This window comes from Anoplopoma fimbria, chromosome 1 (assembly GCF_027596085.1).
Source record: "Anoplopoma fimbria isolate UVic2021 breed Golden Eagle Sablefish chromosome 1, Afim_UVic_2022, whole genome shotgun sequence".
NCBI lineage: Eukaryota > Metazoa > Chordata > Actinopteri > Perciformes > Anoplopomatidae > Anoplopoma > Anoplopoma fimbria.
In genome coordinates, this window is record NC_072449.1 from 25,206,159 (window position 1) to 25,226,228 (window position 20,070).

The following is a 20,070-nucleotide window of genomic DNA, read 5'->3' on the forward strand; positions in this document are numbered from 1 at the left end:
GACAATTTATCATTAACCATGCAGCTGCCCAATGTTCTCCCTCACAGTTATGAGTTATGTTCACAATGCAAAATGAGAGCAGTAAGGCTTGTTGTGAGAATTAAAGCCAGGGCACCTGAAGGACAAGATCACTGGATGTCAAGTTCCATTTTCCTTTTGCAGAAAATGAAGGTACATGTGTTGAGAACTAAGACAACTTATTAACGTTTCACATTCATGATTACCTTTTGATGTGAGATCAAACACTGGATCCGTAGAAAATCTGATCACACAATAGTCTATTCTGACTGATGTTTCATTTGTTTAAGCAAGGATGTCTCTTCCTCTATAAATATTTACAATAATCTTTTACAAAATGCCAATGGATAAAGCAATGATGAAGAGCTTCATTTAAAACAAGGGGGTTAAGATTTACCAGAGAAAAAAAAACCTTACAGTACAAACAAGTATACAGTACAAACTACAAATATACAAATATAGAAATATATTCTGAGGTTTTAGCAACCTCCAGACACTTTAATGCCATTCCTTGTCATAAACCACATGTAAATATAAAAATATAGACAATGCTTTTGTACAAAATATTGACATCATGTATGAATCTCCTTTCGAATGTGCAAAATAACACTGATCAACAGAAGAATGAGGAGTTTTTTTCACAAAAACACAAAAAAAGGCATAGTCCATTTTGGCCAGTTAGTCGTGTAGTTTAGTTTTTCTTCAGCAAGCACCACAACATCAGCTATTTGGACTTCTTAGTGTAATCTTGAGTAAGTAAATAGCATTGACTCATTTAAGGTTGCAGCCCCTGTGGTCATACAGTAGAACAAGTCTGGGACAAACATGACTCAGTTTTAATTTACCGACTTTAAATCCTCAGCTCTGCCTCCTCGCTGTGTTCTAAATTGTGTTCAGTTGTGCTGATCATTGATGCGGAGGGGCCCTGTGAGACACTGAAGGGTGTGATTGCAGGAGAACGTGCTGCCAGTGGTGAGAGGGAGGGAGAGAAACTTGGAGACATGGCGACTGAGGAGATGGATCCCTCTGCACTGAGGGGAGACCTTCTCAAAGAAGCCAAGTGGGGGAACGTCCTCCCCACAGCAGGCTTTGGAGGTACCGTTTTGGCCCCGGGGTGGGCCACAGAGGTTATGAGAGGCGGGGGGTCGATTCTTGACTCTGCCTTTGCTTTGTGATGAAATGATCTGCGTGGATGAGGAGGAGCCGTCTCATCTTTTAAACGTGCTATTTCAGTAAAAACGTTAGCTAATGGTTGGAACTGGGGACACCAGTTTAGCAGGTAGTCCCAGTTATAGCTGCCCCTCAGCTCCTCATCACTGGCCACGATGGCTGTCAGGGAGCCATCTACAGCAGGCTTTCCATCCTCGGGGAAGGTATAATCTTTAGGGTGGGAGATGCTGAGTCCCCGTCCCACACCCACATACCCACCCCCCTCATCCCTGTAGACTGGCACCTGGCCAGCTAACAAAGTACCATTCAGACTGCCCAGTTTCTTCCCTTTGAACCAATCTATGGAGGGCTCACAGGACACGTCTGACAGCTGATCTGCATCCTGCTGGATTCCTGAGTCTGGACCTCGGGCAGAGATGCGCTCCTGCATCGAGGAAGAGATGCTTGACACCCGAGGGTATTCATTAATCATTCTGATCTCATCATCCTCTGCTGCCTCTGCCTCTGCAGAGCCACGGCCACTGGAGTGAGAGGGATCCAGGGATCCTCCGCGAGTGTACGGACCCCCGGTGCTGCCACTCTGATCGGCCGTGTATCCAGGAAGGGCCTGATGGTAAATCATTTCACTTGCTGCTATCTTTGTTTCTTCAAACTTGTGCAGCATTGTGCCTGACGCTGGTGTCCCTGTTCGTCCATGTGCCTTCCGCTCCTTCCTCTGACGCCTTAATTTAACAAAAAATAGCGCCACAGCAATTATTATTAATATGACAATGGTCCCAAGTGAAACTGCGATGACGCTGACAAGCAACATATTCATGTCTGTGGTAAGACCAAAAGATGTATGGGTCACATCCACGGAAACTTTGGCCACTGCTACGCGGGAAGTCTCCAGAGGGCTGTGAGCGGTCACGTCCAGTGTCATTAGACGCACCTCTCTTTTAGAGCGACTGCCGTGTTTACTGTAGCTGTCCATCTTTAGGGAAATTGCACCTGTTGATGTATTGACTTCAAAATAAGGTGAACTGTCTGCTAGTGAGTAGAGGACAATGCCATCCACGCCTCCGTCCTCATCTCTGGCTTGCACTTTGCCAATGATTTGACCTTTCTTTGCTCCCTCAGGCACTTCAAATGAGAACTCCGAGGAGGTGAAAACAGGATCATACTCATCCTCCCCTGTAACGTAAATCTGCACTGTTACAGTAGCAGAATAGTTGCCAGCATCCATAGCAATAGCCACAAAATGGAAGGAGTTTACCCTCTCAAAGTCAAAAGTAGAGCGAGTCCGTACTTCTCCTGAAGTTTGGTTCATGAGAAAGGCCTCTCTTCCCTCTTTAGAGTTGTCTAACATGTAGTACCTCAACTGTCCAAAAGCACCTTTGTCATGGTCGATTGCATGCAGCATGGTGACTAAGGCATTCTGGGGTTGGTTTTCCCTGATGCTCGCAGTTATCAATTTGAGGGGAAAGAAGGGCCGGTTGTCGTTGATGTCCTTCACCTCAATACTGACTGTGGCCAAAGCATAGTGACCTTGACCGTCTGTAGCCTGGACAACAATCATATGGGACCACCGTCTCTCACTGTCCAGAGGCCTCTGCAGCCTAAAGGCTCCGGTCCACTGGTCCACCTGGAAAAGGTCTGTCTCGTCCCCTGAGCTTATGGAGTACTGCACCTCTCCATTGGGAGCAGTGTCTGGATCTGTGGCAGACAGATGCAAGAGCTCCGTCCCTGCTGCTGCCCCCTCGTTCAGTGTGACACTGTACTCTGCTCGGCTGAAGGCTGGAGCGTTGTCATTGGCATCTGTGACACTGATGAGAATGGGCACGCTGGAGCTGCGCTGAGGGATTCCTCGATCTGATACCACAACAGTCAGGTTATAACTTGGCACTGCTTCAAAGTCAAGCTCCTCCACCAGGATCAGACTGCCGACTGTCTGGAAGCCCTGCCCCTCCAAGAAGCGCACGCTGCTCTCAATCTGGAAGGTATTACCTGCGTTGCCACTGGCAATGGCAAAATCGAAACCACAGTTGTCCCGCGACAGGTCTCCGTCCACAGCCTCTAAGATCAGAACAGTTGATCCAGGAAGCCCGTCTTCACACACGGTGGCTCTGTACTCTGACTGGTGGAAGATGGGGGCGTTGTCATTGACATCAGACACTTGTACCTGGACAGTGGCAATAGATGAAAGGGATGGAGTGCCCTGGTCTCGCACCTCAATTACCACCAGGATGGAGGGATTCTTAAAATCAAACTCTGTTCGTTGGTTGACGAATAGAGTACCTATAAGATTAAAAGAACATGGTCATAAAAAAAGCAACTTCATTTAAATTTTCTGTCCAGAGCTAATCATTGAATTTTCGGGTTCAGATTTGAGGCTCATTGAAATAAATAATTAAATTGCAATTTCATTTTGCAAACACTGTAGCAGGTTTGGGCTCATGCTGTTGAATGGTGCTGTATTTAAGGCAAACGACTAGTATTTGAGAATAGGAGACAGAATGAGCCAAAAATATATAATGGAGGTTTCTTCAGATGCTATCTCAAGCAAAACATCTGAGGCAAATAACATTACATTTGGCTTTCAATTACTTTTAATGAACAAAACGATTAAATATGTTGGCAATGCCTGTTGCAAATATGTCCAAACCCCAAATGTGCATCCAAGAAGAACCTTAGGGGGGAACATTTTTATGAAGGGTAATTAAGTGGAGCTCTGGTTAGAGAACAGTTCTGAACAACTATAAATGCGCACACAGTAACCTTACCGTTGCTTGGGTCGATGTAGAAGACGCCGCTCGTTGATGACATGACTCTGTAGGTTATCTTCCCGTTCTCCCCGGAATCACGGTCAGTGGCTGTTACTGTGATGACTGCACTGCCTGCTGGGAGGTGCTCTGGTACAGTGACCTAATGAGCAAAACACAATACAGATAAAATGGTATGTATCCATTACAGAAACAAACATGTTATTACTCCAAAAAGTGGTGTTTTATGCAGGTGTGAGGACAGATCATGTAGCTGTACCTGATACAAGTCTTGAGTAAAGGTGGGGGCATTATCGTTCACATCATCCACCAGCACAGTGATGTTGGCCTCGCTTTGATGTATAGAGTCGGATGAGCGGACAGTCAGAGTGTACCACGTCCTCTCCTCATAGTCCAGAAGGCCAGTCAGAGACACCCCTCCTCCATAACGATGAATCCCAAACATGCCTTGGCTGTTTGTATCCAGGTGTAGTGTGTAAGAGAGGGCGGGCCCTGAGTCGACGTCATTTCCTGTTACTTGGGTGATAACTGTGCCAATCAGAGTATCTGTATGATAAAAAGGTGCAGAGGCAGGAGAAGAAAACATTTAGGTTGCAGCTAAAATAAAGCACAGAGATTCAAAGTAAAAAAAAGAAAACATTTTCTTTATTAAGAAATATCCTGTTCTTGAGAGCCTTGATCTAATAGACAGGAAATGAACAGAGGAACTTGGCAATAGCCTGTTTCGTAATAGGGTCAGACTTTTCTTTCTGAGCCCCACTGAGTGAGCTGCCAGGGAGTGTGATGTGAGGCTATATGATAAGATCACTGGACCAACTTCCACTGTGAAGCTGACTTACCCTCGGGCACTCGGATCTCCCGATGCAGAGGAATCATGGGACTGTTGTCGTTGAGGTCGATGATGATCACAGTGAGAGTGGCAGAGCCAGCCAGCCGCGGGGTCCCCCGGTCTGTTGCCGTAACAATAAGGCTGGAGGCAAATAATGAATGTCAGTGTCTGAACTTTTAACTTTTATGAACCCGGTTGTGTAATGATTCACCCCCCCACCAAGATCAGTCTCTTTTTGTGTCAGAATGAGCCTCAGATTTAGTTTTTTAACTAGGACTCACTTGTAAACGTAATGTAAAAGTTAATACTTGTTTTAATGGAAATATACAAAACAAAGAATCTTAATTATTAAGTTATCACAGTAACAAACATTAACCACGCACTTGTCAAGGGCAGAGAGGAGCTGAGAGGAGCCACATGGCAGGATGTGATAACAGACAAAGAGAAAAAAAGAGAAAAACTCACTTTGTTTGTGTCCAGATCTCTCTGTCCATTATGGCTGCCGTGGTGATGCTGCCGGTCAGTGGGTCTATCTTAAACAAGCCACTCATGGATGACGACCTGATAGAGTAGGTCACCTGACCATTTTGTCCCTGGTCCAGGTCATCAGCAGCAACCTGAGGAAATGACCAACCCATTTTGGAATTGAAAATATGGAAATATTTGTAGCAGCTGTTTCAGTGTAACATGAACTAGTGAGCAATATTGGACTTGGAAGTCAAGAGTTAATAAAAATGGACCTGGCTTCATGGCACAATTGATTCTCTAGTATATCCATATGGGACACTGAGAGCACATGCAATTAAACAAAGTCGTTTCTCTACACTGCTGAAACAATCCAGATTTCTGAAGAATAAGTTCCTTTTTTTCCAAAAACTTTACACTTTAAAGACAGCCAACCATAATAGACGTGTGGTGGACAGGCTACTGCACCTGAATAATGGGGAAATCATAGCCCTGTGCCTCTCTAATGTAGGCCACATAGTTCTGGAGTTGGAAGCGTGGCAAGTTGTCATTGATGTCCTGCAGGATTAAGTTGACGGCCATGTAGGAGCTGGAGGATGCCGTCTCAGCTTTCACCACAAGGCGGAGTTTAGGGGTCTCCTCAAAGTCAAGTTCTTCAGATTTCTGGACCCATATTTCACCTAATTCACAAAAATAACAATGAGTCACTGTAAAATTATTATTTTATAAGGTATGCTGCCATGTCTGCACTTACCAGTAATGGAGTTTATTCCAAACGATTGCATTCTGTTTCCACTGAAAATACTGTAGCTGATACCAGTTTGAGAGCCATCCAGGTATTGGGCCTGAGTCTGTGTTACTACTGTGCCTGAAAGGTGAAAAACACACTCGGTTGAAACATTTTACTTCCACTATTTCTACTACGCATTCACAAATTCCCCAGTAAAAAGATAGATCTTTAATATCAAAACCTTTTGCAGCGTTCTCCTGCAGACTGACGTCTCGAGCTGTGCGAGAGAAGCGAATCCCTCTGTAGCTCTGTTCCCTGATATAAACGATAACCACCCCCAGGGAAGATTGAGCCGGGTTGCCCTGATCCATGGCCTGAACTATCAAAGTTCTCTGGCTTTGGGTCAGAGTCTGTAGCTTCTCTGTTGCCTGGATGTCTCCCGTCAGTGAGTTGATGGCGAAGCCCCTCACAGGATTGGCGAAACGATAAAACACAGAGCCATTAGCCCCAAAGTCCTTGTCCTCTGCCCTCATGGTGGCCAGCACTCGGCGGTTGGACACGCTGCTGGCGGAGATGTTCACAATAAGTGGGTCCTGAATGAAGAAGGGTGCATTGTCGTTCACATCCTGAATGTAGACGGTCACCTTAACAGTGGAGTTACGTGGGTTTGCAGGGGAGGAGTCAGTTGCACACACATCAAAGGTGTAAGAGGCAGTTCTCTCTCTGTCCAGGGGTGCTGTTGTGATGATGCGACCTGTGTTCTGGTCTATGATGAACATGCTCTTTGAGCCACGGCTTAGAAAGTACAGCACCTGGCTGTTGAGGCCCTGGTCTAGATCAACGGCTTTCACCTCCAGAACCAGTGAGCCGATGGGAACATCTTCAGAAACGTCCGCAGTGTAGCTGCTACTCTGAAACTGGGGGTTGTGATCGTTGATGTCCATAACGGTCACCTCCACTGTAGCAGAGCTGCTGAGGGGAGGTTGGCCCTGGTCCTGAGCTGTGACTGTCAGCGTGTACCCAGGCTTCCTCTCCCGATCCAGGGACCTTGAGGTGGATAACACACCTGACTGTCTGTCCAAGAGGAAGTCTCCCAATGGATCTCCAGCTGCAAGGAGATCAACAGCAAATGGTCATATAAATGTAATAAATGTTTAACAATTGCTAAAATATGGGTGCAGATAAGCTTATCATTTAGAAACTAAATGGTATAAAAAAACAAGATGCCAAATCACCTGTAATTTTGTATGTCATTTCCCCACTATCTCCTGCATCCTGGTCTGTGGCTCTTAGTGTAAACAGAGCCAATGTCGCCAGGTTTTCAGGCACCTCTATGCTGTAGTAGAGACGTCCAAAGAAAGGGGCGTTGTCATTCTCATCAAGCACTCTGATCCTCACTGTGGCTTTGGCATAGTTGGGAGGAAGGCCCCCATCTTTTGCATAAACTGTCAAAATAAGAAGAGAAAAAACACACCCAATATTATCAGTAACAGTATCAATGGGGACTTTAAAGAAATGGGGAAATTTGTAATTCACAAAGCAACTCTAAATAATTTGTATCTTAAAGCAGTCAACTTGTTTTGTCTGTGATGGTGGACAACAGTCAAAGGGAAGTACCTGTCACGGTGCAGTACTCCTGGAGCTCCCTGTCCAGCGACTCAGTGGTCGATATTACACCTGTCACTGGGTTGATGCTGAAACTCTTCTCTGAGATTCCATATGTCACCTGCCCATTGGTTCCTACAAAGAAAAGCACAGTCATTTTTCTTTAATTTCAACATGGATTGTAAAAAACTTAGCTACCAATTGTCTCCAAAGCTCACAAAGTTCATTCCTATGAACCCTAAATATTTGACATTAAAACCAGAGGTATTTGGATTTCTCTTGTTAATGGCTTGTGTACCTATTTGTTTGTTTGTCATTAGTTTTGCTATCAAAGCATTTTTGCAGTGACAGCCCTCCCTCAGGTGTCTTGATGCCAGATTGCGTGCTAACAGAGAGCAATCTGGCAACCTCACCTGTTTACTTCACTAATTGCTTTTGGAGAGAAAGTTTATAATCCTTCTGTTTTATGTGCGTCTGACTCAGTCCGAGGGAATGTACCCCCACCCCCATCCTACTGATCCTTCAATTAAAAACAACTGTTAATGCTTGTAATGTGCACACATCATCAGCATGTGAAGGCTGAGAAGAATTACAGGCATCTTTTTCCCGTCTTGATTGCTGATGCAGCACAATATGATATCCATTTTAAAAAACTACACACAAACACAGAGATCACACAGCATGATTAAGGTACTTAGTACAAAAGATGTCTGCTCGTCTTGGTTAAAACCAGGCTAAATTTAGCTGCAACATTTGTTTTGGACACCATGTTACATGTAACTACATCAACATTTCTGTGATGATATTTCATCATGTAGTTAGGAAATGTTTCACATCAAAATATAGTTATTTAAATTACGATGAAACAAAGGTTATGTAACTTAAAAACATTGACTTTCCAACCACTCAGTTTTAGCCTTGTAGTATTTTGACCTGTAAATGACCAAATCAGTTCTCACTGGGAAATAATTGTTCATTTAAAAGTAGGATTACATTTATCAAAGCTGCAGTTATTAATTCAGTGCACGTTGTATGTCTTACCTTGGTCCAGGTCAGAGGCATACACTGTCAACACACTAGTTCCTGGTGGCTGGTTCTCAGAGATCTGGGCTTCGTACTTGCTCTCCTCAAACCAGGGCACCTCATCGTTAACATCAATCACGTGGACACACAGCAGCTGGCTGGACGAGTGTTGGGGTATCCCATGATCCTCAGCGCTTATTGTGAGGTTAAAGACGTCCTGCTCCTCACGGTCCAGAGGTTTGAAAATAGACAGAGAGCCTGTAGAGAGATGAATCAGGGCTGAAATGTGAGTAGAGATTTCCTGTATGTGTGTGTGTGTGGGTTCGCTTTATTATAGCCTGTTTCACAGAGGCAGTTACACACGACAACTACGGTAAGAAAGAATGCTATCAGAGGCAATAAAACATGCCACTTTCCATGGTTGTGTTAAGTCAAGCGTTTTAAAAAGCAAGTGTGAAAAGTTGCCGTGTGAGGGCCAAATCAGAGCTAATCTCCTCCACACACACAGCTTTGCCTACCTGAGCGCTACCACCACCACTGCTCTAACAGCCCAACAGTCTGGCCACAGTTTACGAGATTTTCCATTGGAGAATACCGCAGCCATCGAGAAAGAAGCAGTAAACACACGCTCTAGACACGCAACAGCCAGGCCTGCCGTGCTCCGTAGAAATTAGGGGCACCCTTGCCTTTTCATTATCCTGCCTTAAGAGGGTAGAGCTTGCATTGATTCAAATTCAATTCCATGCTTTAAAATGAGCTGCAACTGTTAAGGAAAGAGGTCCAAGGTTGTTTCGGTTTGAACTTTTTTTGTTCATGTTTTTGCTTTGTATCTTGCTAGGACTGAGATAACTTGCCTCTAAGCCTTTAATCTGGTAGGAGTTACAAGCTGGAATATTTTCACCAAATTTGACTCCTCTGTGATCCTGCCGTATCCCTGGTCACTGATAACACATGGGCAGAAAAAAAGACAGTGGGAAACAGGAGAAAGTTTTTATTTTGGATGTTTTCAATTCCAACATCTTAACCCTATGTGAGGTTTGTGGCGCTGACATTTTGGACTGCTGTATGAGGTTTATGTGAGGTTGCTCAGACAAAAAAACACATTTTTCTTATCTTATATGCCCAAGTCGTTTATCACCATTTGATGTGTTAATCCCTGAATGGTGCTTTCTTTTCCAAAGAAGCAATTCACCATATCACCTCTGTGAAATGAATAACCTCCCCTCTGACAATGAGTGATGAGAATGTGTCTCACACTGTGACTTTATATATTCCTAATAATAGCTTGATAGTTCTCTAGATCTCTTCTATTGTGGTAAACTGTGTGTCAAAGTAATGAAAACAGAGTGTGCAGAGATGGTACCTGGTTGCCGGTCACTTACCCCAAAACGGGAGCAAACCAGGTGCTCAGAGGATTAACTCTGTCAGTATTCTAACAAATAACCAGTGTGCATGAAAATACTTCAAGATGGGAGCACATTCAGGGCTGAAGCAGAAGTGGCACGCATGACAGACGCTGAATTTTTCCATCCCCGAGCTGCTCTAAGGGGCATCCTGGTTGGCGACTTGAAGGGGAAGGCGGAGCCGACATGACACGTGTCTCAAACACCACAACAAAGCCCACCGGACCAAATAGCCCAAGGTCAACGTTGACTAAGTGACAGAGTCTCATGCAAGCACACAAACACATATGTGCTTGCCTACACACACACACACACACACACACACACACACACGTGCGTACACACAAACACGCGTAACTGATCCCTTCCCTAATGGTTCCCAGAAGCCCGAGCAGGAGGTTCTTTGGTCTTTCATGGGAATAGATCCACAATAACAGATGATAGGTTGTGTGTGTGTGTGTGTGTGTGTGTGTGTGTGTGTGTGTGTGTGTGTGTGTGTGTGTGTGTGTGTGTGTGTGTGTGTGTGTGTGTGTGTGTGTGTGTGTGTTTGTGTGTTTAATATTTGGCAGGCTGCTCTGTCTGTCTGGCCTCCAACTGAGAGAAATATGTCATGAAAGGTGAAGCAAGAGTTGTGCAGCACTAAGATTTAAGAAGAGTATTACAAGAGTTTGTGTGTGTTTATGTAGCGGGAGGTTTGGTGATTCTGGTGGGGGTCTGTGTGGAACACATGGAAAGGTGAGTACACATGCACTGCAAGTGTAAAATTCAAAGGTGGCACAAATGCTTAAAAACTCCATGAAAAGACTCAAACAGAGATGAACAGATGCAGATTCGCTTGTCTGTTTACATTTAAAATATTTCAACATGAGCAGGGGATTTGCAAGACACAGTAATTCTTAAGCACTGAAATTCCCAACAGGTGTTGGAAATATGCAGATAAAGGATAAGCTGAACATTTTTACATTATTAAAATGAAAAACAGGAGCAAAAAGGAGTGGGCCTGATGGAAAATAAGTAAACAGCTGAAAACCTTTCCTGATATTGCCCTGGAAACTGATTGCAGTAATCGTCTTAGCAGTGATAAAATGGTGATATCCGATGCAATCAAGTGCTATACTTATATTAAATATGCACAAGGAACAAGAAAAGTACGAAATAAACATTATCATAGTCATTATTTCTTTGAAAACGTTCTCTCAGATATATTGACTTACGCAACACTGACACCAGACAGAACATGATGATTCCCCAAATGATGTTCAATAACATTGTTTTTTAAATTATCAGATTCTACAATTTCTGCGCTTGGCAGCTATCAACATTTTATGGACTCACCAGTGTTAGGGTTGAGGCTGAATGTTCCCCCAGTGTTGCCTGACTGGATGCTGTAGGTCACTCTGCCATTCTCCCCCTGGTCTGCATCTCTGGCCATGACATACAGCGCCACAAAGCCCACCGGCTGGTCCTCCATCACACTGACAGCTGTTGGCGAGCTGAACACCGGTGGATTGTCGTTCTCATCGGTTACGTACACCCTTGCCGTGACAGAACCCCAGCGCCTTTGGTTGGCATCGTGGGCAGAGTCTGTTGCCTTGACAACCAGTATCAGGTTGGGCGTGACCTCATGGTCCAGCTCCTGGCCCAAGAAGAGCACCCCAGTGGAAGGGTCGAGGGTTAGAAGGCTGGGGGTGTTCGGCCACTGGTGGAGAATGGAGTACTTCAGCTCGCTGTTGGGACCACTGCCATCCTTATCTGTGGCCTGGAAGGTATAGACAGAAGAGCCAGGCTCCATGTTTTCAGAAATGACAATTGTGATGGGGTCCTCGGGGAACTGAGGGGCGTGGTCATTGCTGTCCTCTATGTCAATGTCCAGGTGGACCAGGGTGCTGCTAGGGGGGACCTGAGCAAGGTTATCCACCTCAATCTGAAGGGTGTAGCGTGTGTCTCGTTCATAGTCAAGAGGACGAGCTAGGTACACGTCACCGGTCAGACGGTCCACGACAAAGGTCCCATCTCGGTCTGTGCCCCCCACCACCGTGTAGGTCACCTCCCCTTCCTCAGGGGTTTCTCTGTCATAAATGCGGATTGAGCCAATAACAGATCCGGGCTTGGCCTCCTCCACAGAGTTGAAGGATAAGGAGAATGAATTGGTCTTTGAAGTTGGTATGTTAGTGCTGAGAACCTGCATTGAAGAAGAACACTTCATGATTATCTGAGGACATAGCAACATAACAGTGGATCTAACCTTTCATTGAGATGTCTTGTGGCAACATCAAAATTATAAATGTCAATACAAAGTAATATTTCATGGATTTGGGGCAAAACAACAACAGATTTTGTCCTCTCGTCTAACTTGTACTGCATTTCTTCACTGGGAACAAATGAAACCCGTTACAAGAGGTTTCTTTATACTTGAATAACACGCCTGCTAACCTTAATCACACTTAATCTGATACTCACATCGCTGCCAGGAAAAATAATAAATGATAAAAGTAACACAATCAAGAGGAGGAAATGGTGAGGGGGTTTGAATCTAGCACTGGGACATTTCCCCATACTGTGAATAGCTTTACACTTCCTTTGATGAGCAGTTCAAGTGTCTTCAAAGACTACAACATTATTACTTCTCTCCTTTGTATGAAAAGAGCACCACAAGTAACACACATGACACATTGTTTGAATAAATCATAAGCAGCTGTAAAGAGGGGAGGGAAAAAGAGAGGTTGTGCTGATCACATTTTCAGCAGCATTACTGACTGTTTGTCAAGCTGAAGGCGTGATCTAGATACTCAGCTCTGCATCCTACAGAACAGTTCCCACAGTAAGTATAAATATACCCCCAAAAATATGCTGTGTTTGTTGTGAAATCTGACATGACAAGCTATAAATTGGTTCCACATTTGATGGAAAAGGAGTGCTCCATTAATAAATTGGTATAGTCCATTCCCATCATCGATGGGTTTAGAAAATCAGTCTGAAAAGATGATTAAAGGAAATTACAGAAATGCGTCAGCGGGCAAGAAAAACACTGCACTGTTTAATCCAATTAACTAATAATTATGACTGTTGTTGGAAAGGAGGAAAAACTGAACTGGCACTTAATGGAGCTGTTTATATGGCAACTCTATTTTCCTGGAACCTATAAGTCGACGTTCCTTCCAGGGTTCTTACATTGTGTCCCTTTTCTGTTCTATATTAAATATTAACTGATTTACCTTCAATTCTGTGTTTTATGTGAGTGTATAGCCCTGCTGCTCATTGCAAAAAGGGCTACTGTATTAAAAAAGTGTTGAAGTCATTGAGTATGACCTTGATCAGAGCCGTCTACAGCTGGCCCTCATCACAAGCCAGCTGGGAGTATTTGATTCAGACCCACTTTTCCATTTCAGATAGAAATTTCCCTTTTGAAAAGTCACAGGGGAAGAAAAGGGAGGGGATGGGAGGGAGGCTTGTCAGAAGTGAGGTTGATATGTCTGCAGCTAGTCTGAGGGGCCCAGAGACATGGATCCTCTCAGCCCAAAGTCTATTCTTTGATATTAAATAGGTGACTAGTGAGGGTGTTTTTGCTGGCCGCGCTCCAACTGAAGTCTGACCTGAATGGTGAGGGGGCAGGAGGTGCTGCGAGGGAGAAGTCCTCTGTCAGTAGCTGTCACCGTCAGAGTGTACTCAGCCCGCTCCGAGTGGCTCAGAGGGGATGATGAGCGCAACTCCCCAGTGTTTGGGTTCAAAGAGAAACGCTCAGCTCTGGGACCTGGGAGAGAAAGACAGTCCAAACTTTAACATGGGACCATGTACGTGGGGGAAAAAAATGCACCTCACTTCATTTCAAGTGTATTGTAACATTTTTATAGTAAGTATGTTAACAGTGTTTACACACATGGACACCAATAATGATCCTTTTTCATACAATAAATGCTTATACCTTGGCCGTGGGTGTCAGAAAGCCCTTAATGGTGTCCTGATATGCATTATTCTCTTGCTTTATTATCATGACACCTCATTGTGTACTAGCATGTCTACTAGCTTTCTTAAAACACAACATATACTACATTTATGTACATAAATCAAATCTTTCACATGAGTACTGTCTTTACTACCTGACAAAGAGTAGAATACGGTTCCATTCTCCCCTTCATCAGGGTCCTTGGCTTGCAGCATGCCCAGTAAAACCCCAGAGGACTGACCTTCTGTCACCTACAGGGTTAAAACACAGATCAATGTCACCAAAGACATGAAAGAAATTTCATTTTTATCCCGTCTGTGTTTTTGGTCTTGTGGCATCACCTGTATGATGAGATTTTTGCCCGACTGGCTATGGGTGAAAGCGGGGTCATTGTCGTTGTCATCCAGGACAGTGATGAAGGCTGTGCCTGTGGCGCTGCGAGGGGGAGAACCTCCGTCTTGAACCACCATCACCAGCTGGTAACTCGACTGCTGCTCTCTGTCCAGAGTAGTCCTTGTACTGATCTCACCTGGGGGGAGAAGTGGGGTGGATGAGAGGGATTTCATGCTGAGGCACTAGTCCAGAGCACTGGAATAATGATGAGAGACTTAAGAGCCAGCAGGCTTTGATCAATGACACACAAGTAATAGACATGCACAGTGTGCACATGTATGTGTACATGTGCACACACACAAATAGTAATTTTGAAAGACTGGCAGATGCTGTGGAGAGTCACAACTCAGCCAGAAACTAATCACAAATCAGTCTCCACCCACAGACTAACGCGCCCAGCAGGCCAATTAGAGCCCAGCAAGACGCTTAGTGCTACTGTCACCATCATCTGACTAATTTATGACAGCGGGGAAGAGCAGTCTCTGTAACTCTGTAAACATTGATTGAGCTTTTTTCACAAATCAATGTAATTTTCAATGACTCAAGGTCATTCTTGCAGAATCATGACAGCTAGTCCTTCACACTGATGGAGGATATTTGAGCCCAGTGATTTAAAAAAACAAGAACATTCTGCCTTTTTTTTGATTAATTAGATTTGAATAATCTATAAAACATCCAATATTTAACAATAATATCTGCAGTGCAGCCTATCTTTTCTTGTGCTGACCTTTTTCAACAGTGGCTTTATTAAAGCATGGCAATGCAGTCAGTTTTTTTTTCATTTATGCCTGCTCTGTTCTTTAACCATCTCTCTCTTAACCATCTCCAAAGACGTCTAATACAGTGTGTAGTTTCTTCTGCATTTATGCACTTATTCTTTTAATTGCCTTATTAAGAAAAGCTAAGCGATCACCATTCTAACGCTCCAATCCAAGAGACCAGCAGTGACTGATGCTGGGATTAATTTAACAATTGTGACATCACATTTTCAATTAACCTGTGTGGGAGTTAATCTGGAAGTTGCGATCGGGGTGCAGGAAACGGTAGCTGAGGCGTCCGTTGGTGCCACTGTCTCGGTCTGACGCCGTCACATGACCAAAGCCGGTTCCTGCAGGCAGGTTTTCTCTCGCAGCCATGAAAACCCTCTCCTGTGTGAGCCGGGGAGAGTTGTCATTCTCATCAGTCACCGATATCCGCACTGTGGCACTACCCGTCTTCTTCAACTGTCCATGACCTTGGCTGGCCAGCACTGTTAGGAGATACATGTCCTTGACTTCTCTGTCAAGGGCATTCTTCACAAACAGCCAGCCACTGTCTGCAGCAATGCCAAACCCTGCAGCATCTCCATCTGGACGCAGGTGGTACGCCAGGGGACTGAAGTAACCTGAGCCAGAGGTTTCTCTGTTCAGAGCCCTGACCTGCAGGAAGCGTGTGTTTATCGGAGTCCCTTCTTTTAGCTCCACGCGGTAGGTGAGGGTATCGAACACAGGTCCATGGTCATTCTCTGCCTGGACATGAACCACGAGCACGAAGGTGGCGCTAAGTTGGGGTACTCCACCATCCTTGGCAATCACCTGGAGGTCATAACGTGGAGCACTATCATAGTTGAGGCTCCCTACCAATCGGATCTCTCCACTGCTGCGCTCTATGCTGAAGGTCCTCTGGATTCCACTTGGAGAAGAAAGGTCGAAGGTGAGCTGCCCATTGACTCCGGAGTCTCTGTCCTCTGCTTGGACCCGATACACCACTGTGCCCATTTCTGTATGTTCCGGCAGCAGCAGGGACTCGGAGGACGAGGGCAGGAAAACAGGCGGGTTATCGTTGATGTCTGCGATCGTAATGTGGACACGGGTCTGACCAAAGGCAGGGGGGTTGCCACTGCGGGCCTGCACCTCCAAATCAAGAGCTGGCTGGGCTTCATGATCCAGGGGCAGACTGGTCCTTAGGGCCCCAGTGTCAGGATCCACTGTGAAGTAGCCTCCTGGGTCCCCAGCGCTGATGGTGTAGGAGATATCTCTAGAGTTGCCTGGAAAGGGAAAAAGAAGACAAAAACCAGAGACCCGTCACCATGGCCCAGGAGGCTGTGCTAAAGGCACTGAAGTAACAGAAGACTCCAAAGATGTCATTTTTCATTTTTCAGGACTGTAATAGAGCCAGAAAATGAATATATAAACACAGTTGTGAAATGGAATTTTTGATTGATGTTATTTCACAGTAAAGTGTGTATAGTGGCCCAGCGCCTATTTGTACAAGTGGTGCAGGGAGCAGAAAATAAACTCTTTTAAGCCTGATCCAGTGTGACTGATAAATGTATTCTGAACTATTCAATATGGACTGTGGTACTTAAATTAGGGTGTCTGTGAGTGAGCCAGAAAGTCAGCTAGTGAGCAAGTGACAAAGAAGAATAAAGGGCTTTTGTTCGTCATCCCCACCTATCTTACTGCTGGCCTGGACGATACCGACGACTGTCCCCCGCAAGACGTCCTCTGATACAATAAAGTAGTACTGAGTCTGTTCAAAGACAGGTGGCGCCACCAGCCCCGCAACCACGCTAATGTTGATTCTGGCACTGACGAGGGCAACCAGACCGCCACCATCCTGGGCAGAGATTACCATGGGAATGACAGAGTTGGCCTTCCCGTAGACAGACCGAGACAGGGAGATCACTCCTACAAAAATAAAGCCGTAGACAAGGTTGAGACAAACAACGCAAAGCATTATAAACCACGCACATTAACAATAATGTTATGGAAATTTCAGATGAAATTGCAGGACAAAAGCATTCAGCTTCTTAAATAGTTGAAATCTTAAAAATAAAGTACACAGAAAGAAACTGGAAAAGGACTTTTGCCTACCTGTGTCTTTGTTGAGAGTAAAGTAAGGTGAGGCCCCTCCAGGTACTGTTTTGTATGTAATTCTGCCATTCTCGCCTGAGTCTGGGTCATAGGCAGTCACTCTGACAACAGATGTCCCAGGGGCGCTCTGTGTGCTCAAACTGACAGCATAGCTGACTGGGTAGAAGGCCGGTCTGTTATCATTAATGTCAGCCAGATCTACCTTTACATAGGCTACTGAGCTCAGTCCACCCTGCAGAGGAAACAAAAAGCTCCTTTGTTATACCTTCACATACATTAAATCATGAACAGGAAAAACACACCTGAAAGCAGGATTTAGGCCACATTAATGGGGCAAGTAGACCACATTAACAGCGAAAGTCAGTAAAAGTAAAAACCAGCAGTAAACCCTGTTAAAATTTCAATGTATAGCAGCGGCTACTAAAATATAGTCCCTGCAGGTTTGTACAGGGATACAGATTGATAGTTTCCCTCGGGAAAGAGCAATATGTCATGACCCGTGAAGGGTGAGAGGGCCTGCCGCAACAGAACAATCTGGTTCATAGGCTTTTCATTTGCAGAAAATACAGTGCAGGCTTTTCATTTCAACCAGGTGGCAAAAACGAGGGAGGCGGCAGTCCAACTTGTTAAAATATTACTGCCTTGACAGTTGAGGCATTTCTCCATATGATTGCTTTAACATGGCTGCAATCATTTTCTTTCGTTTTAAACCTTTTATTTGTTAAGTATCATTTGGCATAAAGTGAACAGGATATACTCTTTTGATTAAGCCTGCCATGGAGAGCAAGATTTTGTTTTTTAGCGCTCAAATCAAAGCTTTTCTGAAAAGTTGGCCATGTCTATTCTCTCCCTTCTGTATGAAAAGCATGGCTGCTGTGTTTATAGGATTACTCTGTGGCTCAACGGATTCATATTAGGCATGATTTCAAAATGCGCTGGCTCACCCCATCCACTGCAGTTACAGTAAAGTCGTAGCTGGCTGGCCCTTGATCTCTGTCCAGTGCAGCACTAGTGCAAATCTGGCCAGTCTCCTTGCCAATGGTGAACTGAGAGGGAACTGCGCTGGTAACGCCAGAGCCAAGGGAGTAGGTAATGGAGCCAAAGGAGCCGCCGTCTGCATCCGTCGCAGTCACCTACAGAGAAGAAAACATGCTATTGGTTAAACATTCCAACATTGTGCATTAAAATTTGAATTTATTAAGTTGGAAGGGAAATATCCTACTGGATAAACAATTTCCATACTCAATAATACTACTCTTAGGCTGCAGCAGATCAAATCTAAATTCTATTAGAGGGATGTAAGAGTGATGGCAATCCACAAACTAAAAACAAGAGCACCATACCAGGTGCCTTTTGAAAGCATCTTTGGACCTGGTCTTTGTTGTTTATCTGAACCTGAGCAATAGCCAAACCGCTCCGAGGGAATGAAGGAGGGTGGTGGGGAGGAGGATGACTTCTACAGGCTCTGGGAGGGCTGCCAGCAGGGAAAATTGCCTGCTTCAGGAGTGGCGTCTGTCTGCAAAGGGCAGTGACAGGGACGACTGCGGAACAATGGGATACCACACAGTATGCTTCAGTGCAGCGCATTATACCCTAATGTAATGTCCCACTTGCGGTCTGGTTTTAATAATGCCGCACATCTACAGAGGGCTGCAGCTATAAAAGCAGCTCACAAGCCATCAGCTGGGGAGCCGACTCAATTACTACAGGATCTCCCAAGACAGCGCAAGAGCAAATACACCAATCAGATTGGGCCCCTAGGTACCAGCAGTATAATTATTTGCAAGTGTTGGCGCTGGATCGCAGTTTGCCAGAGATTACAGTCGGGCTAAACCTCACAAGTTGATTAGAATTCTCCTTCCTTCCATCTTTTATAAATGGTTCTTTTTAGGAAAACACTAATTGTAAGAAAAAGAAAAAAAAAGTTCAGTTCATGCTCTGGCACTCCGCAACACTCAGCAGCGGGGAGCCTCCTCTGTGTAAGATGGAGTAGTTATCTGGAACATTGCCAAGAAAAATAAGGCAAGCCATGCTTATCATCAAAAGTTGACTTTTTTAAAAGATGGCATTGGTATTAGTGTGAATAGATGGAAATCATTCATTCAAGGCGACGAAGGTTTGGCTGCTCCGTCTCTTTCCTGAGCAGATGGCAGACGGGGGACTCAGCAGAGAGCATGCTCCACACTCTTGACTGTAACTCCTAACAGAGGGTGAGTAGTGTGTAGGAGTGAGGGAGTTGTAAAGCTGGCAGAGATGCAAGCCAAAGAGAAGAATAATAAACCGCATGAGGAAAGGGGAAACCAAGAGCAATACAAGAAAGCCACTCCATCTTTTAACGTGCGGAGGCTGCAGCTTACTGTAATATTTTATCATTTTGCAGGGGGACAAGTTATTTATAACAAGCCCGCAGCTTTATATGCTTGTTTTCTTTCACAGTTGTGTGATGAGTGTCAGCTGGAGGGAAAGTTGAAGGAGCATTCTAGCAATACCTAAGTCTTATATATGCTGCAAACATTTCAAAACAGATCTGTAGGAAAATATTTCCCCAATTGTGACTGACCTGCGTGGCAGGCATTGAATGTATAAACTATTTGAGGAGACTCCATGTTGCTTTCCATTTAAGCCACAACCGTCCATAAAAACTTTCTTTTGAAAGTACACCCACATGCAGTCAAAAAAGTCCAGTTTAAAAAGCCAATATTTATATTTATGATACAAAAACTTGACAAAGGAAAGAAAATAAGATGAAAAAAAGAAGAAAGAAAATTCAAGTTACTTTTGGTGGGGTAGGAGTCGGCACTCTTTTGAACTCTATGAATCCATAATGACACACTTAACACACAATTACATTACCAGTAATGGTTTCCAGTCATT

The 20,070-nt window shown here is 44.6% G+C and overlaps 1 protein-coding gene across 1 annotated transcript in view; it reads right to left on the minus strand.

Annotated features, from left to right (window-relative positions):
• Positions 1-718: 718 nt before the first annotated feature.
• Positions 719-20,070, minus strand: part of LOC129093794 (protocadherin-16-like) — a 67,869-nt gene continuing 48,517 nt past the window's right edge. Inside the window, exons 2-20 of the mRNA XM_054601920.1 lie at positions 18,141-18,329; positions 17,197-17,428; positions 16,774-17,010; positions 15,339-16,367; positions 14,290-14,477; positions 14,103-14,199; positions 13,599-13,756; positions 11,341-12,187; positions 8,621-8,860; positions 7,592-7,714; positions 7,210-7,419; positions 6,216-7,082; positions 5,999-6,112; positions 5,713-5,924; positions 5,245-5,396; positions 4,790-4,920; positions 4,210-4,496; positions 3,951-4,092; positions 719-3,465 (exon numbers count right to left, since the gene is read on the minus strand). Coding sequence (XP_054457895.1) covers positions 869-3,465; positions 3,951-4,092; positions 4,210-4,496; positions 4,790-4,920; positions 5,245-5,396; positions 5,713-5,924; positions 5,999-6,112; positions 6,216-7,082; positions 7,210-7,419; positions 7,592-7,714; positions 8,621-8,860; positions 11,341-12,187; positions 13,599-13,756; positions 14,103-14,199; positions 14,290-14,477; positions 15,339-16,367; positions 16,774-17,010; positions 17,197-17,428; positions 18,141-18,329 — 8,052 coding nt within the window. The 3' untranslated portion in view covers positions 719-868. The remainder of the gene's footprint in view (positions 3,466-3,950; positions 4,093-4,209; positions 4,497-4,789; positions 4,921-5,244; positions 5,397-5,712; positions 5,925-5,998; positions 6,113-6,215; positions 7,083-7,209; positions 7,420-7,591; positions 7,715-8,620; positions 8,861-11,340; positions 12,188-13,598; positions 13,757-14,102; positions 14,200-14,289; positions 14,478-15,338; positions 16,368-16,773; positions 17,011-17,196; positions 17,429-18,140; positions 18,330-20,070) is intronic.